This window comes from Rosa chinensis, chromosome 5 (assembly GCF_002994745.2).
Source record: "Rosa chinensis cultivar Old Blush chromosome 5, RchiOBHm-V2, whole genome shotgun sequence".
NCBI lineage: Eukaryota > Viridiplantae > Streptophyta > Magnoliopsida > Rosales > Rosaceae > Rosa > Rosa chinensis.
Window position 1 is genome coordinate 61123953 of NC_037092.1, and position 26108 is coordinate 61150060.

Genomic DNA, 26108 nt, shown 5'->3' on the forward strand with positions numbered 1-26108 from the left:
TATATTCGTGGCGCCGGTGGCGGAATTATACATTTGGGCTCTATCGATCCAAGCAAAACACATGTATATATACTACTAAGTACAAGAAAATGACTTTTGCCTATTGCCTTTTGCCTTGGGTAATCTGTGGGTGCGTAAGTGCATTGCTACTAGTTTGAACAGTTTAGAGGCCACAGTTCATTGTTAGCCAGTTCGTTGTTTTTTCATTGCTCTCAGCAAACCCTAGTCTGGGTCTTCCCAGAAAACCTATATCGGGCATTCGCCCGTTGCATTGTGCGGCACTGGGTCTCCGGCGGTCGCTGTTCTATCTCGACGGCGCAAGCTCTCCGAGCACCCAATCCTCCTAGCGAGGTTTTTCTCTTGGCCGCTGTTGTACGGCGCGCTTGTATCAATGTTGCCGGCGTTTGCACGGTTTTTGGTTCTGTTTTAATCCGGAGGGGGTTAGAGGAGTTCGATCAGTGTTCTTTTCTCAGTTTACGGGTTTGGGAATGGAGATTCTATCATGGAATATCAGGGGTACCAAAGACCCTAAGAAATTCAGGGCTTTGGCGTCGATTATTCAGCAGAGACGTCCTAGTATTGTGTTCTTGATCGAGACAAAGTGTAGAGACAAGCAAGCATTCGAACGGTTCCGCAACGATTTGGGTTTCCGTCATGGCATAATGCAAGCGTGTTCTGATATGGGTGGAGGAGGTTTGATGCTATTGTGGGTGCATGAAATTGATCTTCATCTCTGGTCGCACTCACCGCATCACATTGATGTAGATGTTGTGCTGCCGGAATCTGAGGGAGGGAGATGGTGACTCACAGGTTTTTATGGGCATCCAGAAGCTCATCTCCGCTCTGCGTCATGGGATTTGTTGCGTTTGCTTGCCTTCATGCCAGGTTCTCCTAACTGGTTGGTGGTTGGTGATCTAAATGAAATCATCAGCTCGAGGGAGAAATCAGGAGGAGGTCTTCGTCCCTCAAGGCAAATGGATGCGTTCCAAACAGTATTGGATGACTGTACTCTTACAGTTGCCACGCAAGGTTGGTGTCAAGTGTTTGGACTAAATAGGGTGCTCCACCTTCCGCCCTCTTGTTCTGATCATGTCTCGATTCTTGTTGAAGCACATATTCAGGCTCCAATTCAGTTTCCATCACGCAGAACCAGATTTCGGTTTGAAGAGATGTGGACGAAGGATGATTCTTGTGAAGAAGTGATCCGGGAGAAGTGGCAGACGGATAGGGATGGTTTCGAGCAGTTTCGGTTGCAGGGAAAACTTTATAGCACGAGGTTGGGTTTACTCAATTGGAAGAGGCAGGTTTTTGATGCCCGGCATGAGGAGATGGCCTATATTGGTAAGCAGCTGGAACAATTTTTGTCTGTTCCCTTTGCAGTGTCTGACCTTCCCGAAAGACGATTGCTACAAGAGTGATTGGATACTCTGCTGGAGCTGGAGGACACTTTTTGGATGCAAAGGAAACTACTTGGTTGAAGGATGGTGATAGGAACACGCGTTTCTTTCATCAAAAAGCATCTAACAGAAAGCAGCGAAATTACTTAAAGGGCTTATTTGATTCAGCTGGAGTTTGGCAAGATACTCCAGGAGGTATCGAAACAATTGTTTTGGATTATTATAATTCACTGTTTCGATCTACAAATGTTTCTGATGTGCAAAGGGAGCCGGTTCTTTCTTCTTTGGTACCGGTAATAACGCCAAACTTGGGTGCCTCCTTATTACTTGAATACTCTGCGGATGAGATTAAACAAGCCTTGTTTCAGATGTATCCTACAAAGTCTCCAGGTCCAGATGGTATGCCTCCTCTGTTTTTTCAAAAATATTGGCATATTGTAGGTGATGATATTGTGACTGCTGTGCGTGAATTTTTATCTACTGGTAATCTGTTGAAAGAGGTTAATTTCACTCATATTTGTTTGATTCCAAAAGTGAAAAATCCTACTGAAATGTCCCATCTTCGCCCAATCGCCCTTTGCAATGTGGTTTACAAGATTTGTGCAAAGGTGCTTGCAAACCATTTGAAGCCTATTCTTGATCAGATAATTTCCCCATATCAGAGTGCTTTTGTTCCTGGTCGGTTGGTAACAGATAACACTCTGGTTGCTAATGAAGTGGCTCACTACCTATGGAATAAGAGAGATGGAGGTGGAGGTCACCTTGCTCTAAAGCTTGACATAAGTAAGGCCTATGACAGGATGGAATGGGTTCAGGTTGTGATGGAGTGTGTGACTTCTGTTCAGTATTCTTTTCTTATCAATGGTAATCCGAGAGGCTACATAACTCCAACAAGAGGTCTCAGGCAAGGAGACCCTCTTTCTCCCTATTTGTTCCTTTTATGTACTGAAGGGTTTTCCTCACTCATTCAAAGGATACACAATAATGGTTCTCTAGTGGGGATTAAGATATGTAGAAGGGCCCCGGTTCTTCATCATCTCTTATTTGCAGATGATAGTTTTCTCTTTGCAGAGGCTACTCCTGTCAGTTGTATTCAGATCAAGGAAGTTCTTGAAGTGTATGCTACTGCTTCAGGTCAGTTGATTAATTTTGGGAAGAGTAGTGTTTGTTTTAGTCGTAATTTATCACTAGAAGGGCAGCAGGATTTAATGGAGTTATTGGGTGTTGATTTGGTGCCGTACCATGAAAAATATCTTGGGTTGCCTACTCTTGTGGGGCGCTCCAAGAAGGATACTTTCTCATATTTGAAGGATAGATTGGGGAAGAGGCTAGCAGGGTGGAAAGGAAAATTTTTAAGTGGTGCAGGAAAGGAGTTATTGCTGAAAGTGGTGGCTCAATCTCTTCCAAACTATGCTATGAGTTGCTTTTTATTACCTCAAACTTTTTGTAACGAGCTGCAGCAAATGTGTGCCAACTTTTGGTGGGGTGACTCAGCGAATGGGAGAAAAATTTATTGGAGCTCTTGGAATAATATGTGTGCCCCAAAGGACCGAGGAGGGTTGGGTTTTCGTAATCTTTATGCTTTTAATCTAGCCATCTTGGCCAAACAAGTTTGGAGAATTATAGAAAATCCAAACTCACTTGTGGGAAGGCTCTACAAGGCACGGTTTTTTCATTCCAAATCTTATTGGGAGGCTTCTTTGGGGGGGGCTCCTTCTTGTTCTTGGAGAAGCATTTTGCAAGGCAAGTGGTTGAACTAGGCTCAAGATGGCAAGTTGGAAATGGTGCTACAATTGCTATTTGGGAGGACATGTGGCTGCCTAGGCCTCATGGTTTTCAGCCTTTGCTACCACTTAGGAGCCCTACTACTTTGAGGTATGTTCACCAGCTCATTGATGTGGCTAATGGTTGTTGGAATGTCCCTTTATTGGAGAGTTTATTCCCTAGTGAGGATGTGGAGGTTATTAGCTCAATTCCTTTGAGTTCTAGATGTCCTGAGGACAAACTGATTTGGCATTATGATAGTAAGGGAGTTTTTTTAGTGAGTAGTGCTTATGTTGTGGCTAGAGACAGTTTGATCCTCCCAGTCATGGCTACTTCTAGCTCCTCTCCTCATCAGCTTATTGATACTTTTTGGAAGAAGTTTTGGAAGTGCAAGGTGCCGGGTAAAGTGAAACTTTGTTTATGGAAAGCTTGTCAAGATTTTCTCCCTACTAGATCTAATCTAGTTAAGAAGAAAATGGAAGTGGAGCTTTTTTGCCCTTTATGTGAAAACGAGGAAGAAACTCCTCTTCATATTTTTCGTTATTGTCCTATTGCAAAGCAGATGACTCATCACTTGTCTGGTATGTTGGGTTTCTCTCCCTCACTTTCTCTTAAGGAATGGTTGAATTATTGTATGGAGAAATTACCTCAATCATCGTTTTGCCGTCTTTTGGTGAAACTGTGATTTTTGTGGAAAGCAAGGAATGATAAAGTGTGGGAGAATAGAAATTGTGAGCCTCGATCTCTCCTCCTTAGTGCTCAAGTTTGGCATGCCAGTTATCTTCACGCAAATATTTCACCCCCCAAGGTCCCACGCAATCAGCATGCCTGGACGAAGCCTCCTGTTGGTTGGTTTAGTGTTTGCATGGATGGAGCTTTTGATGTGCACTCTCATTCTGGTGGTGCAGGAATTGTGGTACGTGATTCAAATGGTTCTTTTATTTGTGGGATGGCCATTAGTTTTGATCAGGTTTTTCCTCCTGTTCAAGTGGAGGCACTCGCTGGTCGAGTAGCTTGCAGGCTGGTTCTTGACCAGGGTTTGGGTCTAGTTCGTTAGAGTCAGACTCCTTATTGTTAGTACAAGCTATGCATTCTATCCAAGATTCTTCTATTCAGCTCCAGGTTGTTTATAAGGATGTTTTGGCTCTCTTTTCTCAGCTGCCTGGAAGTACTTTCTCACACTTGTATCGAGAAGGGAATACTGCTGCTCATTCTCTTGCTCGTTGGGCATTATGTAATAGGCCGTGTAATGTTGTTTTTACTTCTACACCTCCCTTTATAGAGGAGATTATTTATAGAGACTGTACTTAATCTCTTCGCTTCAATAAAATTGTCGTTTCTTCTAAAAAAAAAAAAAGTACAAGAAAACACGTTGGCTCGTAAGAGTTTCAACATAGACCAACAGTTCAGCTTTCAGAAGAAAACGAGTTGCTAGCTATGAACATAATTAGTAATAGCTAGACTGTTTCTACACTCACATAACGACACGTGAAGCATAACATTTTCTATTACTAGTAATTAATATCCCCAAATTTAGGAAGAAAACGAGTTGCTATGAATATTATAATTAGTATCAAACTCTTTCTACACTCACATAATGATACATGTGATGCATTACATTTCCTATTACTGGTAATATTCCCAAGTGATTCCTAAAGAAAACTTCTATTTCATGATAGCTAGGCTTCTATAGAGCTAGGTAATTTCATATCTATAAGTTGAACGGCAGGTTCCTCACCCAAACCCAATCATAAATGCCATTTTTGTTTTCTTCATAAGTAGCATGAGAACTAGTCATGATTTACACACTACCATTAGAATGAAATTTAGCTAGGGTAAATTGATCATGGATTCATGGCCCTCCTTCTATGAGTTTATTGATACGTGTATTTCTCTCTCTCTCTCTCTCTCTCTCTCTCTCTCTCAAGGTTTTTAAGATAACTTACAGTTTGCATTGCTTTTGCACCTCAACTCGTAATTAATCTCGTGCATCCTAATTAAGGTTGTTGATTATGAAGTACATGTGTGAATCCAAAATAATAAATACATTTACTAACAAAAAATCATGATTTTGACACTATCTACCGTCAGTTTGCGCTCTTCTAATGAGTTTCATTAATTGAGTTTCCTATCTTTTTTTTATCATTTTCACTTCTTAATTTACCCTTGACCTTTAATTTTATAATATTTTGCTAAAATTCTCACAGTTGCAATATTCCTCTTAGAATGAAGAAAGACATCTTTAGTATGCATCACTTCTGGTATATCTTAGTGGAGAAGGAGAGACCCATATGTGTCTCTTCTCTCATTTGAGTATTTATTGTTCTTTTCTTCTTGATCCATTTTGTCAACTAGTCATAACTCATTCATTGCATTTTGGTTGGCAATCACTAATCGGTATCCTTGTAATATGCTATGTAAATGCTTTGGTAGAATAATTGATCATCGATCTCCTTCCCACTTTGAGTATATTGATGACATCGATCAATTGGGTTGGTACATTTACTTAGTTGATATGCAAGTCTTAAAATTAAATGCTTGCTTTCACATATGTAAATTCATGTTCAGTGGCCAGATGCGTAAATTCATGTTCAACATGTAATGAATTTTATTCGTGTTCTAAAATGGTAAAGAGATTCAATAACATCATGAGCAATTCTAAGAAGATACAGACCATCTTTGAAATATAATTCTAATACAGTTACAAAATCACTTGCATCACTAAAAAGCAAAGCTTCCCTTGTAATGTTTAATGAAACGCCAGTTAAAAAGATATTAGAGCCGTACGTGTGCTTCTCTCGTTTATATCCTCGTGAGAGGATGTTGCTCTGCTATAGTTGCAGAGAAGTCTAGGGTTTTCCCCTCCGCTTTTTGAGATGACTGCTGACCCTATTTTGAACGTCAAGTGTAATATTTGGATGGTGGCATGGCACAATTGGGTTTGGTTCACTAAAACATGTTCCGTACATTGGAGTTTCTGGCTTTTTTCACCTTTCAGTGAAGAGTATCCATAAGAGATCCTTTGTTTACCTAGATTGGCAAGGAGAGTACAAAGTCTAGGCACTAGCTCAGAGAGGACGAACAGGGAGGGGAATATGGCCTGCCTTTGTTGAACTATCAGACTGGACTAGAGCTCCACCTGCCATGTGATCATCTTTGTAATTGCAAAAGCCACCACTTTGGGTCAAGTTGTTCGATTAGATGCGACTTGGACTTTATATTTAAGTCCAATGAGGTACATTTTCTGTTTTCATTGCTGCAGATAAAGTGAGATTAATTTGATCTACTGAGTTGGATTGCTGCAAACTTATTGGTGCAATTGTGCAAAGAAAGGTTCTGGTTTTCCTCAGGTTCCAATCGGTCAAAAGAAATAAAAATCGGGAGCATGACAGTGTAATCACCAAGAAGTAAAGATTGGTGTCCCCTTGGGAAGTGAAGAGATGAAACTTGCATAACTTATAAACGTGCTTATATGAATAAGCAAGGGAATAGGTATATGAAGCATCACACATCACTCTGTTTCTCCTTCTTCTTCTTCTTCTTTTTTCATGGTTTTCTTTCATTCATTTTGAGGAAATTTTACTGCCTATTTCTCTCCACATAACTAATATATGTCTGATTTGATCTAAAAGATTAAAGAATCATAAATAATAACAAGTTGAGAGTAAAGACTGCGAGATTAGAGTACAAAATGTCTGTGACAGCAAGGATTTGCACTTTGATATACAGAGTCATTTGGAGCAGTTTGTGTCCCGGTTCCATTGGACCCAAATAAACAATCAAGACAGGACCATCCTATATTGCTTTTTGAATTATGACTACAATTATTGTGAGCTGAGCTTCTTCGATAATGAGTATAAGAACCACTTGCAACTTTAAAGCAAGTGCAGTATGTTCGATATTGTGGGTGCTCTGTAGACTTGGCCTCCATCTAATTAACAAACATGAGAATGAGGAATATATACCTCTATTTTGGAACGTACTTTCTCGATGAGCTCTCTTCTGAGGATTTTTCCTGATGCCGACTTAGGGACAGTGTTTATGAACGTCACTTGTCGCAGTCTTTTAAAAGATGCAACCTGTTTCAAGAAAGAAAATGAATCATAATGCAAGAAGACAATAATAGCATCAAGGAAATCAATTTAGATTGTTAGCTGTTGATTCTTCCTTGAAGTTGCCTCCTTACCTGACTCGCTATAAAACTCTTGATATCTTCTTCGGTCAGTGAACTGTTTGGCGAGCGCACAACATATGCAACAGGGACTTCAGCATCAGGAAATCTGCATGGTGCAAAAAATCCAATTATTCAAGTCCTGTGATTAGTACAGGTCATGAATTTTTTGTATACAACTTATGGGATGACAATGGCGTCCAATATTTCAGGGTGAGAAACTAACAGGCCTTCAAGTTCAGCTGGTGCTACCTTGCAGAGGACCACAAAAGCAAAGAAAACATGATTGAATAGTATAGTGGATGTACAGAGCATGCATAAAACAAGAACAGTAAATAAAAGGCAAGAGTCAAATCAAAGGAATTGTCCGATGTCTACGGTCTGAGTGAGGAAAACAACGTGACAAAGTCTATTTCAAATTAAGAACATGGTAATTATATGATTAACCAAATGACAGGAGATATTGCAACAGTGACAATTTATTTTAAATTGAGACCATGACAATCATATGGTTAGCCAAATGACAGGGGATATTGCTACTACATAGAAAACAAAATTATTATTATTATTTTTTCATGCAGAAACTTATACCCAATAGAACTAGTTAGAACCAAAATCACCACTAGACATTTCATGTATTGATTCCTTTACATAAAAAATAGAAGTTACCTGAAAACCTTTATACTTAATTAATTCGGTCAGCCACAAAAAGTTGGCCACCTTCATCAAAGTATCCAAGATTTCCAGTATGTACCCAACCATTTTTATCTAAAGTTAGCTGGGTGGCCTGTGGGTTGTTAAAATAACCTGAAAATGAGTAATGTTATCATGAATTCATGATGTTATCATATGCAGGAATATTGCAAGAGCATATAAAAGCCTTAAATACAACTCAATGAAAAGTTCTACCAACTTCCATACAAATTTAAGCCAAATAGACTTGATGGACAAATCTAAAGCAAAGGTTTCCAACCTGATTAGATTGAATAATTTTATTGAATGAAGGCATCCATAACTGAGAATTCTCATTGGAAAAAGAGAGTACTTTTGTCTGTTAAACTAGTACCTCAGTTAAAACGTGCATCATACTGACATGTCTCCAGGTTACTGCTTAGAGTGTTCTTAATCCATGCTCAAAATTGGTAAATGGAAGGGCAATTAGATTCCCATGCCATATAAAGTCTTCCATGCCTAAGTTATTGTAGTAAAATGCATATTATTCATTTAGAGGCAGACCAATTTAAATTTCTCCGAAAACATTCCACATAAAATCTTCAGCCGGGAAAGAGTGAACATTGTGAGGGGAGGGAGTGCGATCCACATGGTAATGAACAAAGAAATATTCTCCTTTGGGATGAACAACGCATCACTACAAGAGCTCTGCCTCTTCTATAAGTAATAAAAAATTAATTGAAAATAATCATTTGGAATCTTAGATGATACATGACAATGTTCCAGCAATTTGCAAATTTCAACTATACCCTTTGAAATAGGTTGCAGTCAGTAGTAATACTTGAACAAACTCATAGTTTGACACTGTGCAGCTTCTGCCAAAATTGACAACCAGATTTGACAAAATAACCCAACCTACTGAGTTTTCTACATTCTGCCCATAGGTGTTGAATACACCCGTCCCAAGCGGAAAAACATTCCTTTGTCATAAATATGTGCAGACTGTTAGACATGAAACCTATAAAATATCAATCAAAATTGCTACTGCAGAAATTGTCATCAAACGCGGTCCAAGGTCCAAGGTACCTCATGTTTCATTGTTATTTTTCTATACGCAAACTAACTGCCAGAAAAAAAAAAAAAAGCACTCTCTAATTGAGTATGGATTGCAATGCAAATGGAATGAACTGCCAGTCAAATGCAGGACAATCATGAGCAAGCTGGCTTCTCCTAAATGCAGAAGAATTGTTCATTCTTTTCTTTAAGATTAACAACAAGCAAGTTGAAATCGCACTTACCTATCATCATATTAGGCCCCCTAACCCATATCTCCCCCAGCTGCTTTGGAGGGAGAGGTTTGAGTGTATCTACACTGACTATCTGAGATTCAACTCCGGAAACAAGAATTCCAGCTGAACCACTATGTTGAGGTCTTACTAGTGCATTCTCAACTGAAACAGTTCCACAGGTTTCTGTCATACCATAACCCTGCAAAACAAGCAAACATCTAACCAGTGAAGAAATTTTTAACTCCAAGCTACTAAACTGAGGTATCCTTAAACATGCAAAACAAACCGTCTTCCAAAACCTCTTCACACCCCTAGCGTATGCAACACTAGATTATGGCTAGCCTTTCCACTACCCAATTTCAATACTTCACATCAATTGAACATTTTCAATTAAAAATCTTATTCAAGAAAAAATAGTCCAAAGCCACAAGCGTCAATGACACCATAAATTAGGGTGAGCTTGATTAAGTACCTGAGCAACTACACCTTGAGGAATAATTTTTGCACACTCCTCCATCAACCCTTTCCCCAGATAAGCTGCACCGGACCCAATATGCTTCAAAGATGAAAGGTTGTACTTCTTAACCACACTGTCCTTTGACAGAGCAAGTATAATAGGAGGCACAACCCACAAATGGGTGACCTTGTACTTCTCAACAGTCATCAAAATCTTCTCCAGATTAAATCTGGACATCGAAATCACAGCATTTCCCTTCCGCAGCTGCACGTAAGTGATGATGGCCAATCCAAAGACATGGAACATTGGCATCACACAGAGAAACAAATGGTGCAGCTTTCCAGCCACTTTCACTTCTTATTATGGAAGGATCTTGCGTGCATACTAAATGAGTTTCAAGTATTTAAATTGTTGTATGCCTCTATGAATTTCTGTTTGTTTTAAATATTCAATGCATATACTTTTTTGGGAAAAGAATATGGAAGTAGATGAGTCTAGCAGAATGTGAATTGAGGTATGGACATAATGACTCGATTTCCCCGTGGTAGCCCCTTGTGTGGGCATTATGTTGAATATGTGATGTGTGATTAGGTATGCCACAGCTCCCTTCCAAGTTGATGAATTCGGTTTGTCATATAAGGATTGACTTATGATTTTCTGTGCTACACTATGATTCTACTTTTGTCTTGAAAGATTTGACTATGAAAAATGTAATGATTTTATTTGCCAACAACTTACTTTTTATTTTTGATGTTTAATGTTCAAGAGAACAGAAACTGAATCTTCAAACGGATTTCAAATGGAAAGCGTTTCTTTTTTGAGGCATACAAGTATCCTTGAGTCAGATTTTATTTCCCACAATTGGTATTACAGATACAAAACCTGCTGGGCTTATGCTCACCCCGTTTTCCTCATAACCTTTTTAGGTGGTGATTAGTTGGTTTTGTTGAAGTTAGAACTGCTCTACTTATAAGCAGACTTTTGTTATCACTAGAGAAGGATCAAGAGGTTTTGGTGAGCTATGGTGTATACTTATTATAGGCTAGTTTAAATCAGATGTTAGATGTATTTTGCAGTAGATAGCTAGCCTAATTGATATTTTGATGTTATGTTTAGGGTCAGAATGTAGCTAGTTTGCATTAGCTACTTACCTGGAGCATGAATAGCCAAATGGGGTTGTAATATTTATTGTATCCTTGTTGTATTCCCATGTACACTCTCTAATATTCAGTAGCTATTTATTAGGCTTGTAAGGTTGCCTTTTGCTGTGCCTCTCAATTATAAGTTCAACTGCATTTTAGAAATTCCATTAGTTTGCAACCTATTTTCCCTTCCATTGTTTGAGTCCTCTACAAGGCATGTTTTCATATGAACTTCTGTTATATCAAAATATACCTTTCAAGGTTTCCCACAAAGTAGTTTTTAACCAAGACAAACTAACTTTAAAAATTGAAACTTCATTTTGAAGTGAAAAACAGTTTTGCTTAATTTCTGAGAAAACTGCTGATCTGCTCACTTTGAGTTTTGTTTACCCTACTTATTGATCTTCAATTATCCTGAATTATTGATTATTTAACAAAGGATCTAGAAAGTTTCATCTCATTCCAACATAAAGTGAACTTTCTGTGAATTTTTCAAGTTTGGTCTGTAATTGAGAAAGTCTCAGAATTTTGAATGTTCCCTCTAATTTTCTGTTGAGATTTAAATTCTTTTTGAATTAGTCAACCTCCGGTATTTACGTACATTGAAGTAGACATCCCACTGCTTGTTTGAAAAATAAATTCTTTGTCATTGAAGTAGACATCCCACTGCTTGTTTCAAAACTAATTAAATTCTTGTCATTTGGACTTTGAATGAATATTTGGTAAAATTTCAAAGTTGACCATGCTACTTGTTGTAAATATTTGTGGATAATCATGTAAATAGATGATGAGTAATAGGTGCCTATCCCTATAGATTGGTGATTGATAGGTTGTAATTGTAGGAGTGATTGGATTGTAATTAAGCATTACCCTTTTGTGTACACCATGTAGTGCTATATAAGGCTCCTCATGGTGAAATGAATAAGACACACAATCTGATTCTCTGTGTCCAAACTCTCTCTCTCTCAAATTTTTTTCTGTTTTACAACACGTTATCAGCACGATACTCTAACCCATGCCCTAGCCAGAGAAAAAAAAACCCCCCTGCTGCAGCCTGTTTGCACGCCCCGAAACCTCTTGATCGGGACCTCAGATCAAAATCTTTCCTTCATCAAAGTTGTTTGTTTCTGCCTCTTCTATCTGACCTCCAAATTTCAGCCCTATTGGAGTCGTTTTGAGACCTGTACACCATTAGAAGTGGGAGGTGTCCAGAAGAGGCGAATAGCTCTTGGATTGGCTGAGAAGACAACCTTCTCAGTTCTGCACACATAAGCTGAAGATTTATCCGTCCTTCATCAAGTAATGTTTTCCAAAACCTAAATTTATATTCATGCTTCTTGCTTATTGAGTCTATTAATTGAATATGAAAAATCACCATAATGCATGAACCCTAGCAAATCCTACATGATTTATTTACTTGGTATTGCATATATTTGTTCATGTGTTTGGGATTGTTTGATTGGAAAAGAAAAGAGAAAAATTTATGGACTGCAAGTATATATCTGTAGTACTTGGTCCTGTAGTACCAAATCAATATCAGTAACATCAATTCAACAAGAAAGAAAAAAAACAGATTATGCAATTGCTGGGATTCGAACCCAGCTAAAATAGGTACCAACTCAACATGTTGTCCGTTGTACCACTATGGCAAGTTAGTATGTGTTAACACTATTTAGTATTAATTCTACCAGAAGCAGATTTGAGGCCAATTAATTGGTGATTGATCAACCCGTGATTTGATTTTGATTGATTTTATCCAAAGCAAGTACCATTGTAATTTATGCTCATTACCACAATCACTTCATTATCACATTGAGACAATTCTGAATTATTGCGTGAATTATGATAGAAGAATTATGGGCTTAATTTTTGGTTACACAAATTTGAATCTGCCATTATAATTCTTTATGCTAGAAGCATTATGGGCTAAATTATTACGTGATTATTACATAAACATTATGCCAGAAGCATTTGCCAAATTTATTATCTGTACGTAATGTCAGAAGCATTAATGAGATTTGAACCCATTTCCTTAGGTATATAACCGCTGCATTAATATATTTATGTTATGATTTAATAACATATATTGAATTTGGTTATGTTATAATTGTGAATATTAATAGAGGCGGAGTCAGAAGCTCAAATCAAGCCCAAAGTCACAACAACAAATCCGAGCCAGAAGCTCAGGCCCAAGTTGCAAGGCCAGAATAGAAGCTCACTACATGTTACTATGACAAAAGTTATGAATCTTCTCAAACTAGGCTCATCCAGTTGGATGCGATGTCTAGGAAAGGTTCAGATGAGGCCGTGTACTTAAGCGAGCCTCGCTCCACCTAAACCTCATCTTTCCTTACCTGGTCGTATTCAATTGGAGTTACCGAGAGGGTTGAGTAATAACTTTTCATTCCTTGGCAGATTAGCCTGAGCCCAGCAGACCCACTCTCCCTCTGCAGGACCTAGCAGCCCAGCAGGCCTCACATACTCTTTGACCAGCACATGAAAGCCTAGGTCACGAGCCCGCAGACTAAGCTCGATAGGCTTCACTATCAAGCCCACTCCTTCTTTGGTCTAGCAGAATCAAAAATAAAAGGAAAAGTGATTTGATATTGTAAATAGATTCACCATATCTAATATGTGTAATTAATTGCCAGAAGCATTTATTCACATAATTGTGTGATAGTTAATATGTTAAATTAGTAGCATGCAATTCTCAATTGATTTGTGACTTTTATTTATCCAAATTTGTGAGATTATTTCAATTTGCTCAATTCAATATTATTGTGTTACTTGTCTAAATTTTCGCACTAGAATATATGTGTAGAAAATGCAGGTACCTAATGAACTAGAAGTTCCAAATGAACCAGTAGTTCATACATATATCGAACTTGTAGTTTCGATAATGCTGTTTAAGAAACTTGAAGTTTCCTTCATAAATTCACCACACATGATAAAACCAGCAGATTTTACATGTCTAATCCGATTTTTCATACCATGTTATAGAACCTGAAGTTCTCATTACTTGCTTATGGATGATATTACCCAAAGCACTAATATTATTTGTTCCTTTCCTGTAAGAAATGTCAAATCTCAACATGTTTAACTTTGTTGCTTTGGAGGTCTCCAGAAGAAACTATCTAAAGTGAACTCAAGATGTGAAAATTCATCTTACTGCAAAGAAGATGAGATCAACAATCGATATTGACAATGTCATCACTGAGGCTTTTAAGGCAAGTGCCATAATGTTCATAAAGAAACATATAGAGAGAGCACTCCAAGTTAAGTATCTGATTAAGAGGATACACAGACTCTTTGGGTTGCTCTGGAAGAGCACCTTCACCATCAGATGACAATTTCTTGCTTGAAGCAAGACATGATTGGCAGAACGAAATTAACCCATATGACCGTCTGCCACTTGGCCAAAGTCTAAGAGGCCACGTAATTAGGCTCCACATGGTAGGAACCATGATGCCAAAACTCAGCAAGCCCGAGTTGAAAGAAACACTGGTCCTGCCCGCTGCCACCAGAATCAACATGATCTTTGTTATCGATGTGGAGGAATTAACTGCTGGTCCCGCACCTGTTGTGCGATAGCCGAAGCAGTAGATGAGTATTACGCCGGTCGCCGAACTCGAAATACCAACTTTGTTGAAGGGTAATTTTCTATCGATTCCACACTAGAGATCATGGATTTTCAGGCAGTTACTGAACATACCGAGGATTAGAACTCGAAGACATGGGTATAATTGGTCACTTATGTCATATCTATTTCATCTTAATGAATGAAACATCTTCGGATTATTTTTGGTGATTTATGTTTTCAATCATTTTGGATTATGAAAATATGGTTATGTTCGAATGTATTTAATTTAATAAACTTATTTATACATGTGATCCATTGAATTAAATAAATGAATAGACATATTCTGTGGGGAAGTTTGTTGTCTGGTTAAAAGTGCTATTACACACACCATACTCCCAGATCGGAGATGTTTTTCAAACTTATTGTCTATTCATACCTCTGTGACAACCGTATTAGGGCAATCCAACCTGATAGAGGGCTATGACAAAACCCACTATATGTTGTCCAATGCTACTGAACCTACCATTAATGAGGCCTTATAATCTCCACGTTCCAGAAGAACGTTGTTGAGTATTAAGGATATTCGAACCAACAGTTACCACGTTGAAACCACTGAGAAAAATGCGTGGAATATCTTTGCATAAACCTCCGAGTGTGCGGCCAGAAGCGTACATTGGAGAAATTGAAATCTGTTAGCTAGAAGCTAACTAATTCAAGCAACTACTTGCTATGGCATGACCTTTTGGGACACCCAGGTCAAATTATGATGCACCGTATCCTTAATTCATCGCAGGTGCACCCCCTTCTGAATAAGGGTCTTGTATATGCCATACTAGACCATCATATGCAAAGACTAGTACATACACCACCATTTTTCTGCACAAAATGCAAGGGAAATTTGTGGACATATCCAACCACCATGTGGACCAGTTAAATATTAATGGTTTTGGTTGATGTATCGACAAAGTGATCATATGTTACACTATTGTCCACAAGAAAAAGCTGCTTTTGCTAAACTCTCACCCAGATCATGAAATTGAGGGTTCACCACTCGGATTATCCCATAAAGTCTATAAGACTTGATAATACCAGAGAGTTTACATCGAAGTCTTTCGATGATTATTGCATATCCCTTGGGATTGATGCTGAACATATAGTTCCCTATATTCACACCCAAGATGGTCTCGCAAATAGAATCTTGGTAATGCGCACCAAGCTCCTAGTTTTTGTGTGGGGCTATGCAATCTTGCATGCAGCTATGTTGGTCCCGTTGAGGCCCACTGCTACCCAACCTTACTCTGCATTACAGTTGGTGACTGGGTACGAACCTGATGTTTCGCACTTACGCGCATTTGGGTATGCAGTCCTCGTGCCAATTGTGCTGTAACAACGTACAAAATTGGGTCCTCAACAAAGGATGGGCATACATGTCGATTATGAATCCCATCCATTATGTGCTCTTTCGAGCCCTTGACAGGCGATCTCTTTACCGCTAGATTTGCGGATTGTCACTTTGATGAGACAGTCTTCCCACCGTTCCTGATGAACAACGTGAATTGACGTGGAATGTCCCCACTATGTCTCATCTTGATCCCTGAACCGCACAATGTGATAATGAAGTGTGGAGAATTCTAGATCTACAGAGTGTATCCCAAAATATGCCAGACGCTTTCTCTAATCTAGCTAAAGTGACGAGATCATATATACCTGCTGCAAATGTGCTTGCAAGGATAGACGTCCCTGTAGGATGTGTCGTCCCAGATGGACGAGGTACGACCATGGCGGCTAACCAGTCATATGTCCCTGCCCTAAAGTGAGGTAGATCATTAGGTTCGAAGGATTCTTATCTCCAGAAGAGGGTAAACTTGGCACAAATGAATCCCCTTAACATCGCAATCTCAAACCGATCCATCTCATGAGATAAATCCGAATTATGGGTCTGTCCTAGAAGAGACGATGTTGGGGGACGCTACAACATTTGAACCCACTCCCGAGAATAGAGAAATCTCGGTAAATTTAGTGAGATTTGGAATCGGGTTGAGATTATCATCGATGATATATTAGTATTTGCGGTGGCCACCGAAACTATAATATGCGATGACCTCGAACCTTGCTTTGTTGATCAAATTCAACGAAGAGACGACTGGCCAAAAAGGAAATACTTTATCCAGGTCGAATTAGATTCCTTGATAAAGAGAAAGGTGTTTGGACATGTTGTTCCTACACCTCCCCATGTTAAACCTGTAGAATTTAAATGGGTATTTGTAAGGAAGCGTAATGAGAAAAACGAGATTGTGATACACAAGGCTCGTCTAGTGGTGCAATAATTTTCTCAACGCCCTGTGGTTGATTACGAGGAGACGTATTCTCCTGTAATGGACGTCACAACGTTCCGCTACCTTTTCAGTTTGGTAGTTTCCGAAAAACTGAATATGCAGCTTATGAATGTGGTCACAGCTTATCTCTATGGGGATCACGATACAGAGATATACATAAAAGTTCCAGAAGGACTTAATATACCCAACGCAAATAGTTCTAGACCACGGAACACGTTCTTCATTAGTTTTGAGGCGTTCACTTTATGGATTAAAACAATCCAGACGGAGGTGGTATAACCGTGTAAGTGAATATTTAATCGGGATGGGATATGTGAATAATAAACTATGCCCATGCGTGTTTATTAAGGAAACAAGTTCCTAGTTTGGAATTGTGGCGGTCTATGTCAATGACATGAATTTGATCGATACTCCTGAAGAGATCAAGGAAACCGCAAAGCACCTGAAGTTGGAATTTGAGATGAAAGGCCTTGGGAGAACAAATAATTGTCTCGACCTGGAGCCTGAGCATAGTGTAGATGAAATTTTGGTCCATCAACCAAATTACATCCAGAAGATGTTAAGATGCTTTAATGAGGTAAAAGCAAGCACACCCATGGTCGTCTGAAGTCTAGAGAGAACCGTATCATCCTGCAGATGATAACGAAGAGATAGTGGTGCCAGAAGTCCCATATCTAAGTGCAATAGGCGCATTATTGTACTTGGCTTAATGCCCTAGACAGGACATCTCATTCGATGTGAACTTGTTAGCTAGATAAAGCTCTGCGCCAACACGCCGCCACTGGAATGGCATAAAAGACATTTTTCGCTACCTTAGAGGTACGGCGGATATGGGCTTATTCTATCCCTATGCATCAAGGAATGGATCAAACCCCCTTGATCCTCAGAATGATGCTCGCCTTGTTGGATATGCTGATATAGACTATCTATCAGACCCGCACAAGGCATGTTCCCAGATTGGTTATGTCTTTACCATTGGGAATACTGCAATTTCTTGGAGGTCTACGAAATAGACAGTTGTTGCTACCTCTTAGAATCATGCTGAGATACTAGCTCTTCACGAAGCAATATGTGAATGTACAGGGCTAAGAGCAGTTACAAAGCATGTTCGAAGCAATGTGGACTGCATTCCACCACTGATGAACCAACCATTATCTACGAGGATAATGTTGTTTTCATAGAGCAGAGAAAGAGAAGTTTCATCAAAGGAGACAACACCAAACATATTGTACCGAAGTTCTCCTTCAATCAGCAACAACAAGAGCATCAGAAGATTGAAGTTAAGCAGATTTGATCTGAAGACAATCATGCAGACCTCTTCACCAAGTCACTACCAAAGTATACATTCCAGAAGCATGTTCAAGATATTGGTCTACGTAAAGTATTTGAATTACTTAACTTGTAATTTTCAAGGGGAGTCGAAATCAGGGGGAGTATCCTGAAGCATACCCACTTGACCATCGTGTACTCTTTTTGTCCTTCGTCCAGGGTTATTTTGTCCCACTGGGTTTTGTTACCTGGCAAGGTTTTAACGAGGCACATCTTTAGCATGGTCACCCCACTTATACAACATCCTGAAGATGCTTTGATTTGACATATATGCATTTGCTCATCTTTTCCCTTCGACCACGGGTTTCTCCCACTGGGTTTACCGGGCAAGGTTTTGGTGTAGCAACTCTAATGCATCCCTCTAGTAGACATACTACCTACTTATGGTGCTGATAAGAAGACTTCACTTATCTCTAAAGCTGTGATACTGCTACTCCACACTCAAGCGCGTTGTGCTCTTTTTCTCCTTCGACCAAGATTGTTTTTTTTCCCACAGGGTTTTTATTACTTGGCAAGGTTTTTGATGAGGCAACTTAGAAGCGCTCAGCCTATGCAACACTATTGACATGGAATATCCAAGGGAGAGTGTTGTAAATATTTGTGGATAATCATGTAAATAGATGATGAGTAATAGGTGCCTATCCCTATAGATTGGTGATTGATAGGTTGTAATTGTAGGAGTGATTGGATTGTAATTAAGCATTACCCTTTTGTGTACACCATGTAGTGCTATATAAGGCTCCTCATGGTGAGATGAATAAGACACACAATCTGATTCTCTGTGTCCAAACTCTCTCTCTCTCTCAAATTTTTTTCTGTTTTACAACACTACTGAGATTTTTTTTTTATATAAAATCTGACTGCTGTCAGATTGTGTTCATTTCTTTCCTTGTTTCCGTAACTCCGAATTATATGAAATTTCAGTATGTTCTTCCTTAATATGTTCACTATGAGTCTGGAAAATTTTAAGTCCATGCCAGCTCTATACAAAATTACAAATGAATTTTTAATAAATTCCTAAAGCTAAGCTGTCCATGCCTTAACATTCTAGTTCACTTATGTCTCCCTTTCGTCATTTACGATTCTGTTGAATCATTTTTAGTTCTTTCACCTACAGTATTCAAGTTGAAATGTAACATTTTTGTTGCTTGATTAACGTCTAGTTGTCATTTGGTTGATGATACTTACTCTACTTTAAATCAGATTCTATTCCAAAGTAGTACTTTATTTTTTCTAGGGCCAAGATTGTGTCAATCTTGGTCATAATCTTATTTTCTCTTGCTTAAGAACCTCTTAAGTCATACGCCGGGTTTGGGATGTGAAAGCGTTAGATCTAACTTTAGTAAACTATTGCAAATTTTTCAATATAAACTTTTCAAAATATGCAACCGTGTTTTTCCTAGGCTACAAAATAGGGAACAAACTAGCCACCACCGCCATATTTTCGTTAAGCATCATCGTAGTGCGGACAAGCTAGAACTTTCTGATAAATATTCTCGCATTTGATGAAGTCATGTCTATGTTGAAGAATTATTTATCTTGGGTTCATCTAAATTGTCCAGTAGCAGCTACATCATAAACCTTGTTGGATTATGAACCCACTTTCCTTTATCTAACTAGTTTTGATATTTTGGAGACATTGTTGACGCTAGATATTGATTTTCAGTCAGTTGATAACCTATACTAAATGCTTACAACTAAGCAATTAACTCCTAGAACATGCAGTAAGTAATCAGTTGTTTTTATTTTTAGAACCCAGCCTAGCTGGGAGGCTCAGCCCTATGACTGGTTCCATTTATTAATAGTAAATTAGGAATTTGGGGGGGGGGGAGAATAAAACCTGAACCCCTAGCCTCAGAATACAAACCACTAATATCCTCATAGAGATCTTGAATAATAGCATAAGTCTCCTCTAACCATACATCATCAAGCAAACCCACACTAGCAAGGTGTGCCACTACACCAATTTTGTTATCAGCCAACGGCAGAAAACCGTTGTGTGATTTGAAGACCCACTGTTGTAGAGTGAGCCGTTGTCTGATGAAAAATCTGACAACGATGGAACACAGTTGTGTGATAAACACACAGATAACAGGTATGTGTTATAACTGTTGTGTGATAGCTTGGCAGATGGCTCGGCAGATGCCAAGCGCGCAGCTGCGCAGCAGTTGAGGGGCGTCTTCAGACAACAGTGCCAGTTTGCAACCGTTGTATGTTAAGCATGTCAGACAACATTTTTTTTATTTTGTCTGTTGTCTGATTGCTCTTCAAACTTCAGTTCTTAGACTATATCTGTTGTGTGATTAACTTTAGGACAACAGAGTTCAATTGCTTCTGTTGTGTGATTAACTTGTAGGACAACAGAGTTCAATTAATTCTGTTGTCTGAGTATAAATCAGAAGACACTGATTCGTTAAAAACCGATGTGTGATATGATTGATTACAATGTATTTTTGTCCCATTTTTAACCATTCAGACAACAGGCAGTGATCATTATATCTAATCTGTTGTGTGATCATTTAAACATCCCATTCCTTAATTAGATTGTGCATTCATTTGGTCCATTTACCAAATGAACAGTACTCTATCAAATACAAACATTGCAAACCATCAAATGATTCATATGAATAATACTTTAAACTTCAAAAGCAAAAAGGGTGCATTTCCCAATCATTGAAACCAAAATTTTAAATAAGAAAAGCATTCTAGTGCATGCCCATCTACTTGGGACATCAAAAAGCTGACACACACATATATTGTTCCAAAACATGCCGCATATGGTGCATGACAATCTACCAGTAGAGAAGCACAAAAAAGATGCTTTCCTTATCGAAATGTACCAGCAACAAGTGTGCTACTTCATATGGCTTTGATACAGCTCTTTTTCTGCGACTCTGCAAACTTGATTGATTAGGGCGACTTGATAATCTCACATCAATCAAGTTATATTATTCAAATTTCATTTTCTGATGACTTGGCTTCAGACACACAAAATATGCTTCCTTTCAAGCAATCGAGAAAGTGTAGTTCATTAATGAAGAAAACTGAGAAATAGATTTCGCAAAAACCAGACTGCATACTGCATAAGTAAACGTGAATGTCTGAGACCTTACATTGATTAGCTTAAATTGGATTTAGTATGAAACTGAGAAACTGATTTGCAAAAACCATACCAAATATTTGCACCATACCAAATATATAATTGACACGCCTATGGTTGTGACAGGAACGTGTAATTCCAGCACCATAAAAATTTGTTAAAAGATTCTGCAGCCTTTCTTGCCTTTATTTCTTTTGTAGTTCTCTTCCTTTCTTCTGTAGAATACATCATCTTTTCGTATCAACAACAAAGTGTGCAAGAACAAGAGTATGAATAAAGATCACTGGTAAGTTGCTACCAAAAGGATAGCAAACATTACCTTCTGCAGTTTCTGAAGAGCAGGAATAGCATCAGTTTCAACAGTCTTAGCTGCATCACGTTCTCCAACAACTTTGCTTGACTTGTTCATCCTGTCATTATAGCAAGGAATAGTTAATGATGGATTTCACCCAAGTGGCTAATTATCAGGGGAAAAAAAAAAAGGAAAACAATTTGGCTACAATAAGCCTCACTTATTTGAAATTGCATATGTTATGGACAAACTGAGCAAATTTGACAAATTCAGTCAGTCTTGCATTTTCCATACAAAAGGCAGTAAAAGGAATATCAGGCAAAAAGGACTCACCCATGGCCACCACGTAGCAAGTTTAATACAAAGAACAGTCACACATGCATCAGAACTATCCAATGTTTTACTTGCTGCTGGTATTCCCTAGAAAAACCACAGGTCATTGAATTTATGAGATGAAGATGATCATATGTGTGAAAGGAATGAAAATAGACAAGAGAAATAGTTTGTACACATAGGGCCATCAGACCAGTTGAATTGTCGAAAACAATATGAATAGTTAAATTCACATTTCAGTTTCTATTAAAACTAAATATATGCGCCAACTAAATTTTGTCTCTTATTTTGGTGCCCTAGCACCAGTACTAGAACTCAAAATCAATTATTAATTTTGAGGAATCGGTGCTTGTGGGCCAATCTCTTCTAGTTACATCCATGTAAATGTTACTCAGTTTCCTGTAAATATTGTCACGTTTCTGTTCTATAATACAGCTACAGCTGCATACAACAGACTTATAAAAACCTGAGAGTCACTGTCTGAGTTCAGAATTGCGTATCCTACCCTTCCTCATTCAATTTCCTTCTTGATTGCATTCTACAAAGTACAATCTACTCATTAACATCATTTTTCTAAAGAATTTTATTTTCAACCATGGTAGCAATGACGAAATATACCTTTTTCTTCTCCCTATATCTCAGTCAGACACATAGATACTTTCAAACTGGAGAAGGTAAACTATTCTGATGACTTTTTGATAGAGTATTTTTTTTTCCTTATGTTTTACCGTTGTTTTGTGTTTTGTACTTTTTTAGAGAGAGTGAGTGAGAGAGTGATCTACGAGAAGATGAAAATGACTTAAAAGGAATACAGTGACATATGAAAATAAATAGAAGTAAAACCAAAATTGACTTGAAATCGTTTTCTTGTCACCATCTATGTCATCATTTTGATGACTCTCTTGATGTATATTAAGTCAGATAGGTCTAGAACCTTAAACACAGATAGAAGATGGATATTAAGCTAGAGCTAGTATTCATAGTAGTATTGCAACTAGAAACTGGTATAGATAGAGGGTGGCATATGATATGCTCATGATCTGTCAGAGCTAGTAGGTCTAGAATCTTAAACAGAAATTGAAGAAGGAAATTAAGTCATAGCTAGCATTCATAATAGTATTGCAACACAAAACTGGCAAAGCTAGAGGCTAGCATATGATATATTCAGGATCTATAAACAAAACCATGTACTTTGTACAGTTATTAGCCTTCTATGTTACTAGCTACGACATTTTTTGTCTCACAAAAATTACCATTTTACATTAATCAAGTTCATAAATCTTTCAAACAAAAACATATTGCAGTCACAGTCCCCTTAATTCTGGAGTAAAAATTCAGCACATGAGAATGATTGAATGAAGCTTAGAATAATTAATAATTTATAAAAATATTCAGAATAAGCTGGAAACAATAAACACCACCAACCTGGTCTTGCTTGTAGTACGAATAGCATTAGGTTGATCAAGTGAGACTAGTCCCCTACAACACTGTCTATGAAGTAGCACCACCCAGTACACACAAATTTGAAAATAACTAACTTGCTTGGTCTAGGTCCAGCGATACTTGTACTTCAGTAAGGTAAGATTTCAATCTATAGAACAAAAATAGAAAACATTCAGTAAATCAAGTTGGTTTAAGAAATCCAGTACATTTAAAAGGAAAGCCACCCATACAGTACGAAAATAATAGATATAAAATCAAACCACTAGAAGCACAGAACAACCACATCGCTGTTCATATACTCAAATTTCACAAATGAATTACCCAATTAATAAGGCAGTCTCATAACAACATACTATTATGAATAATCAATAAGAACATAATATCAAGAGAAGAAACACAAATTCGGAAATAGAAGCATTCACCGTAAGGCAAAGCAAACAAAGACAGTACACAACTCAAAAGAAAGCTTTTCACTTCTGAAACAAAAATCGAATCCTTCTCAGAATCGGAAGTACACAAGTCACAGCCTTTGACACAAACCCCAAACTATCCAACTCTCTCTCTCTCTCTCTCTCTCTCTCTCTCACTCTCTCACTCTCTCTCTCTCTCTCAAAAACGCAAGACAACAACAACACCCAAAAATGAATTTTCTTCTCCCAAACTTCCTGATAACACTTGCTCTTCTCCTTTCTTAGTTTCTCACAGCTACAAATCTCTCTTTCCCTCACCCTTGTTTCCTAAACAATTCTGCTTCCTTCTCCCCCGTCTTCCTTTCTTTCTAATTCCCTTGCTTTTCTCCTCCTCCCTCTCCTATTTCTTTTCTCTTTCTCCCCCTTCTTCTCTTTTTCCTGCTGTTTCCTTCTCTTCTTTCGTCAGCAACCTCCAGCCCTCCTTATCTCTTAACTTAAAAGAAATAATATAAATCCACTAAAGTAAAAACACAAATTTATTAACCATATCTATATATAACAGAAATTCTAACAAGAGAATTAGTACCACAATAAAAATGAAAGATAAGAATAAAACAATTAAAAAGTCTAGCTCAAAGATTAAAAAAAAGCAAGTAAACATCACACTTGGATACGGGATATCACAAAGCACATCAGTAAAAACAAACACATCTAATAATCAGCACCTACAAAAAATACTGAGCTAGACATACGCGACAAAACCAAAAACACATAGAAAAGCACCTACACAAAGATGAAGTACAATTCATACGCTTGTCAAAAGTCACAAGGACCAAAAACAATAGATGGACAAACTGTAATGAATTTCAATCACTTTTCTTTGCATACTTCAAAGCTTCAATTTCTGCTATTGTCTTGGCAAGACAATAGTTGCCAAACTTGGTTTGTAATGTTCATAACACCACACAAGAATTCAACCAAAATGATAACGAAGATCAATATAACGCAAATGAGAAATAACATTCACTTCTTTGGACTGGGCAATATAAGTTTGCCTTTGTCATTGTACAAAAGTGACAGTAGCTTGACTTGTTCAAATAGCAGAGCTCCCTTGTTCAAATAGCAAAGCTTGCATAGCAAACTGAGAAACACGATGCACATATTCCCAAACACTGACCAAACCATTTGTGCAAAATAAACTCAATTTAAACCAACCATAAGTAGATCCAAAAGGAGAATTATTTAACACACACACAAACAGAGCAGGCAGCAACCAAAACCAAGTAAAGTTGACATAATCTTGCTCATGACAAACCCTAAAACAAAAATTTTAAAGCTGTACCAGGAGTGAAGTTAGGGCAGTGAACAGTTTTGTGCCAATCTGGATTAGGACACATCTTACAAGCTAGGAGATACTCACTGAGTTTGATGTTATTAGCCAATGATGGTCCTTCCTTATCATCACTTACCTATGCTTTCACTTTCCCTTTGTTCCCTTTCCCTTTCCCTGTTAGATAATCACCCAAGACAAATATTAGGTACAAAATCAAACGATCGCTCCAGTATGACATATAATGCTCGAAAACCCTAAAATCAAAACAGAAATTACATACCACGAGGAGGGGTATTGTCTTCGGGAGCCTTAACAATCAGCTCGTTTTCTGGTAACTCACCCAAATCTTGCCATCGGAGGATGACCGACGGCGCTGCTTGTTCTTCAAGTTCCTGGCCCATGGCTGTGCGGTGTAAATCCTGCTAATTGTGGAGACGAGAGTTAGGTCAATGAAAATTGGGTTTCAGATTGAGGGTTCGACGAATAGAGATTTGGTTGATTTCGGGGAATCTGAGATTGGGGTTTCCCTATTTGGGATTTCAGAATGAAAGAGAGAGGAAGACTATGATTTCTGGATAAAGAAGAGAGTTGGATGAAGAAGAGAGCGAGAGAAGACTGAGAGTGAGACAGTGAGAGGAGTGATTTGAAGAGAGAGAGAGAGAGAGAGAGAGAGAGAGAGAGAGAGAGAGAGAGAGAGAGAGAGAGAGAGTAGAACGTAAGAGTTTAATGATGAAGAGGACAGAGATTTCGCGAGAGAGTATGTGTTGGGCGTCTTGAGAGAAGAGATCGAGAGGTTATGAAAAACAGCTGAGGCACCAACTTTGTTTAAATTTGCCCTCAGTTGTCTAAGGCATTAAGCAATAGCTTTGTTTTCTGTTTTTTTTTTAGTTACTCAGACAACGTATAGATACATTTATGTTGTTTGAATTGCTACATAGCTGAAGGAACAAAAGATGAAAATTTCCTGCTTGTGCAATCAAAATGCCAGTTTTGGCGCTTAGGCTAGGCATTTCGCATTCACACAACAGAAATAATTCATTATGTTGTAGGAAGTTGCAGG

The 26108-nt window shown here is 38.2% G+C and overlaps 1 protein-coding gene, 1 long non-coding RNA gene and 1 pseudogene across 6 annotated transcripts; 1 reads left to right on the forward strand and 2 right to left on the reverse strand.

Moving 5' to 3' along the window:
• The first annotated feature begins 488 nt into the window (after positions 1-488).
• LOC112163786 lies at positions 489-4218 on the forward strand. Its single transcript, XM_024300045.1, has 6 exons — positions 489-693; positions 886-1029; positions 1111-1304; positions 1400-2862; positions 2991-3742; positions 4070-4218. The coding sequence occupies exons 1-6, from the start codon at positions 489-491 to the stop codon at positions 4216-4218; spliced, it is 2907 nt and encodes a 968-aa protein (XP_024155813.1).
• Positions 4219-6859: 2641 nt separating this feature from the next.
• Positions 6860-10314, reverse strand: LOC112163788 (annotated as a pseudogene).
• Positions 10315-20799: 10485 nt separating this feature from the next.
• LOC112201483 lies at positions 20800-24191 on the reverse strand. Of its 5 annotated transcripts, none has more exons than XR_002936773.2 (5): positions 23288-24191; positions 21863-21949; positions 21557-21647; positions 21329-21452; positions 20800-21216 (listed from the first exon to the last, which is right to left on the reverse strand). It is a non-coding gene; the product is annotated as an uncharacterized LOC112201483 (long non-coding RNA). The 5 variants fall into 5 exon arrangements; XR_002936774.2 differs by having other exon boundaries at positions 21311-21452; XR_005799163.1 differs by having other exon boundaries at positions 20800-21238; positions 21311-21452.
• Positions 24192-26108: the final 1917 nt, after the last annotated feature.

What these genes read in the sequence shown, in the direction of transcription:
- LOC112163786 (XM_024300045.1), top strand. Translation starts at nt 489, where the DNA reads ATGGAGATTCTATCATGGAATATCAGGGGTACCAAAGACCCTAAGAAA. An exon ending in TCTTACAGTTGCCACGCAAG is followed by an intron (nt 1,030 to 1,110) that starts GTTGGTGTCAAG and finishes TTCTTGTTGAAG; the next exon opens with CACATATTCAGGCTCCAATT. An exon ending in GATGACTCATCACTTGTCTG is followed by an intron (nt 3,743 to 4,069) that starts GTATGTTGGGTT and finishes CTGGTGGTGCAG; the next exon opens with GAATTGTGGTACGTGATTCA.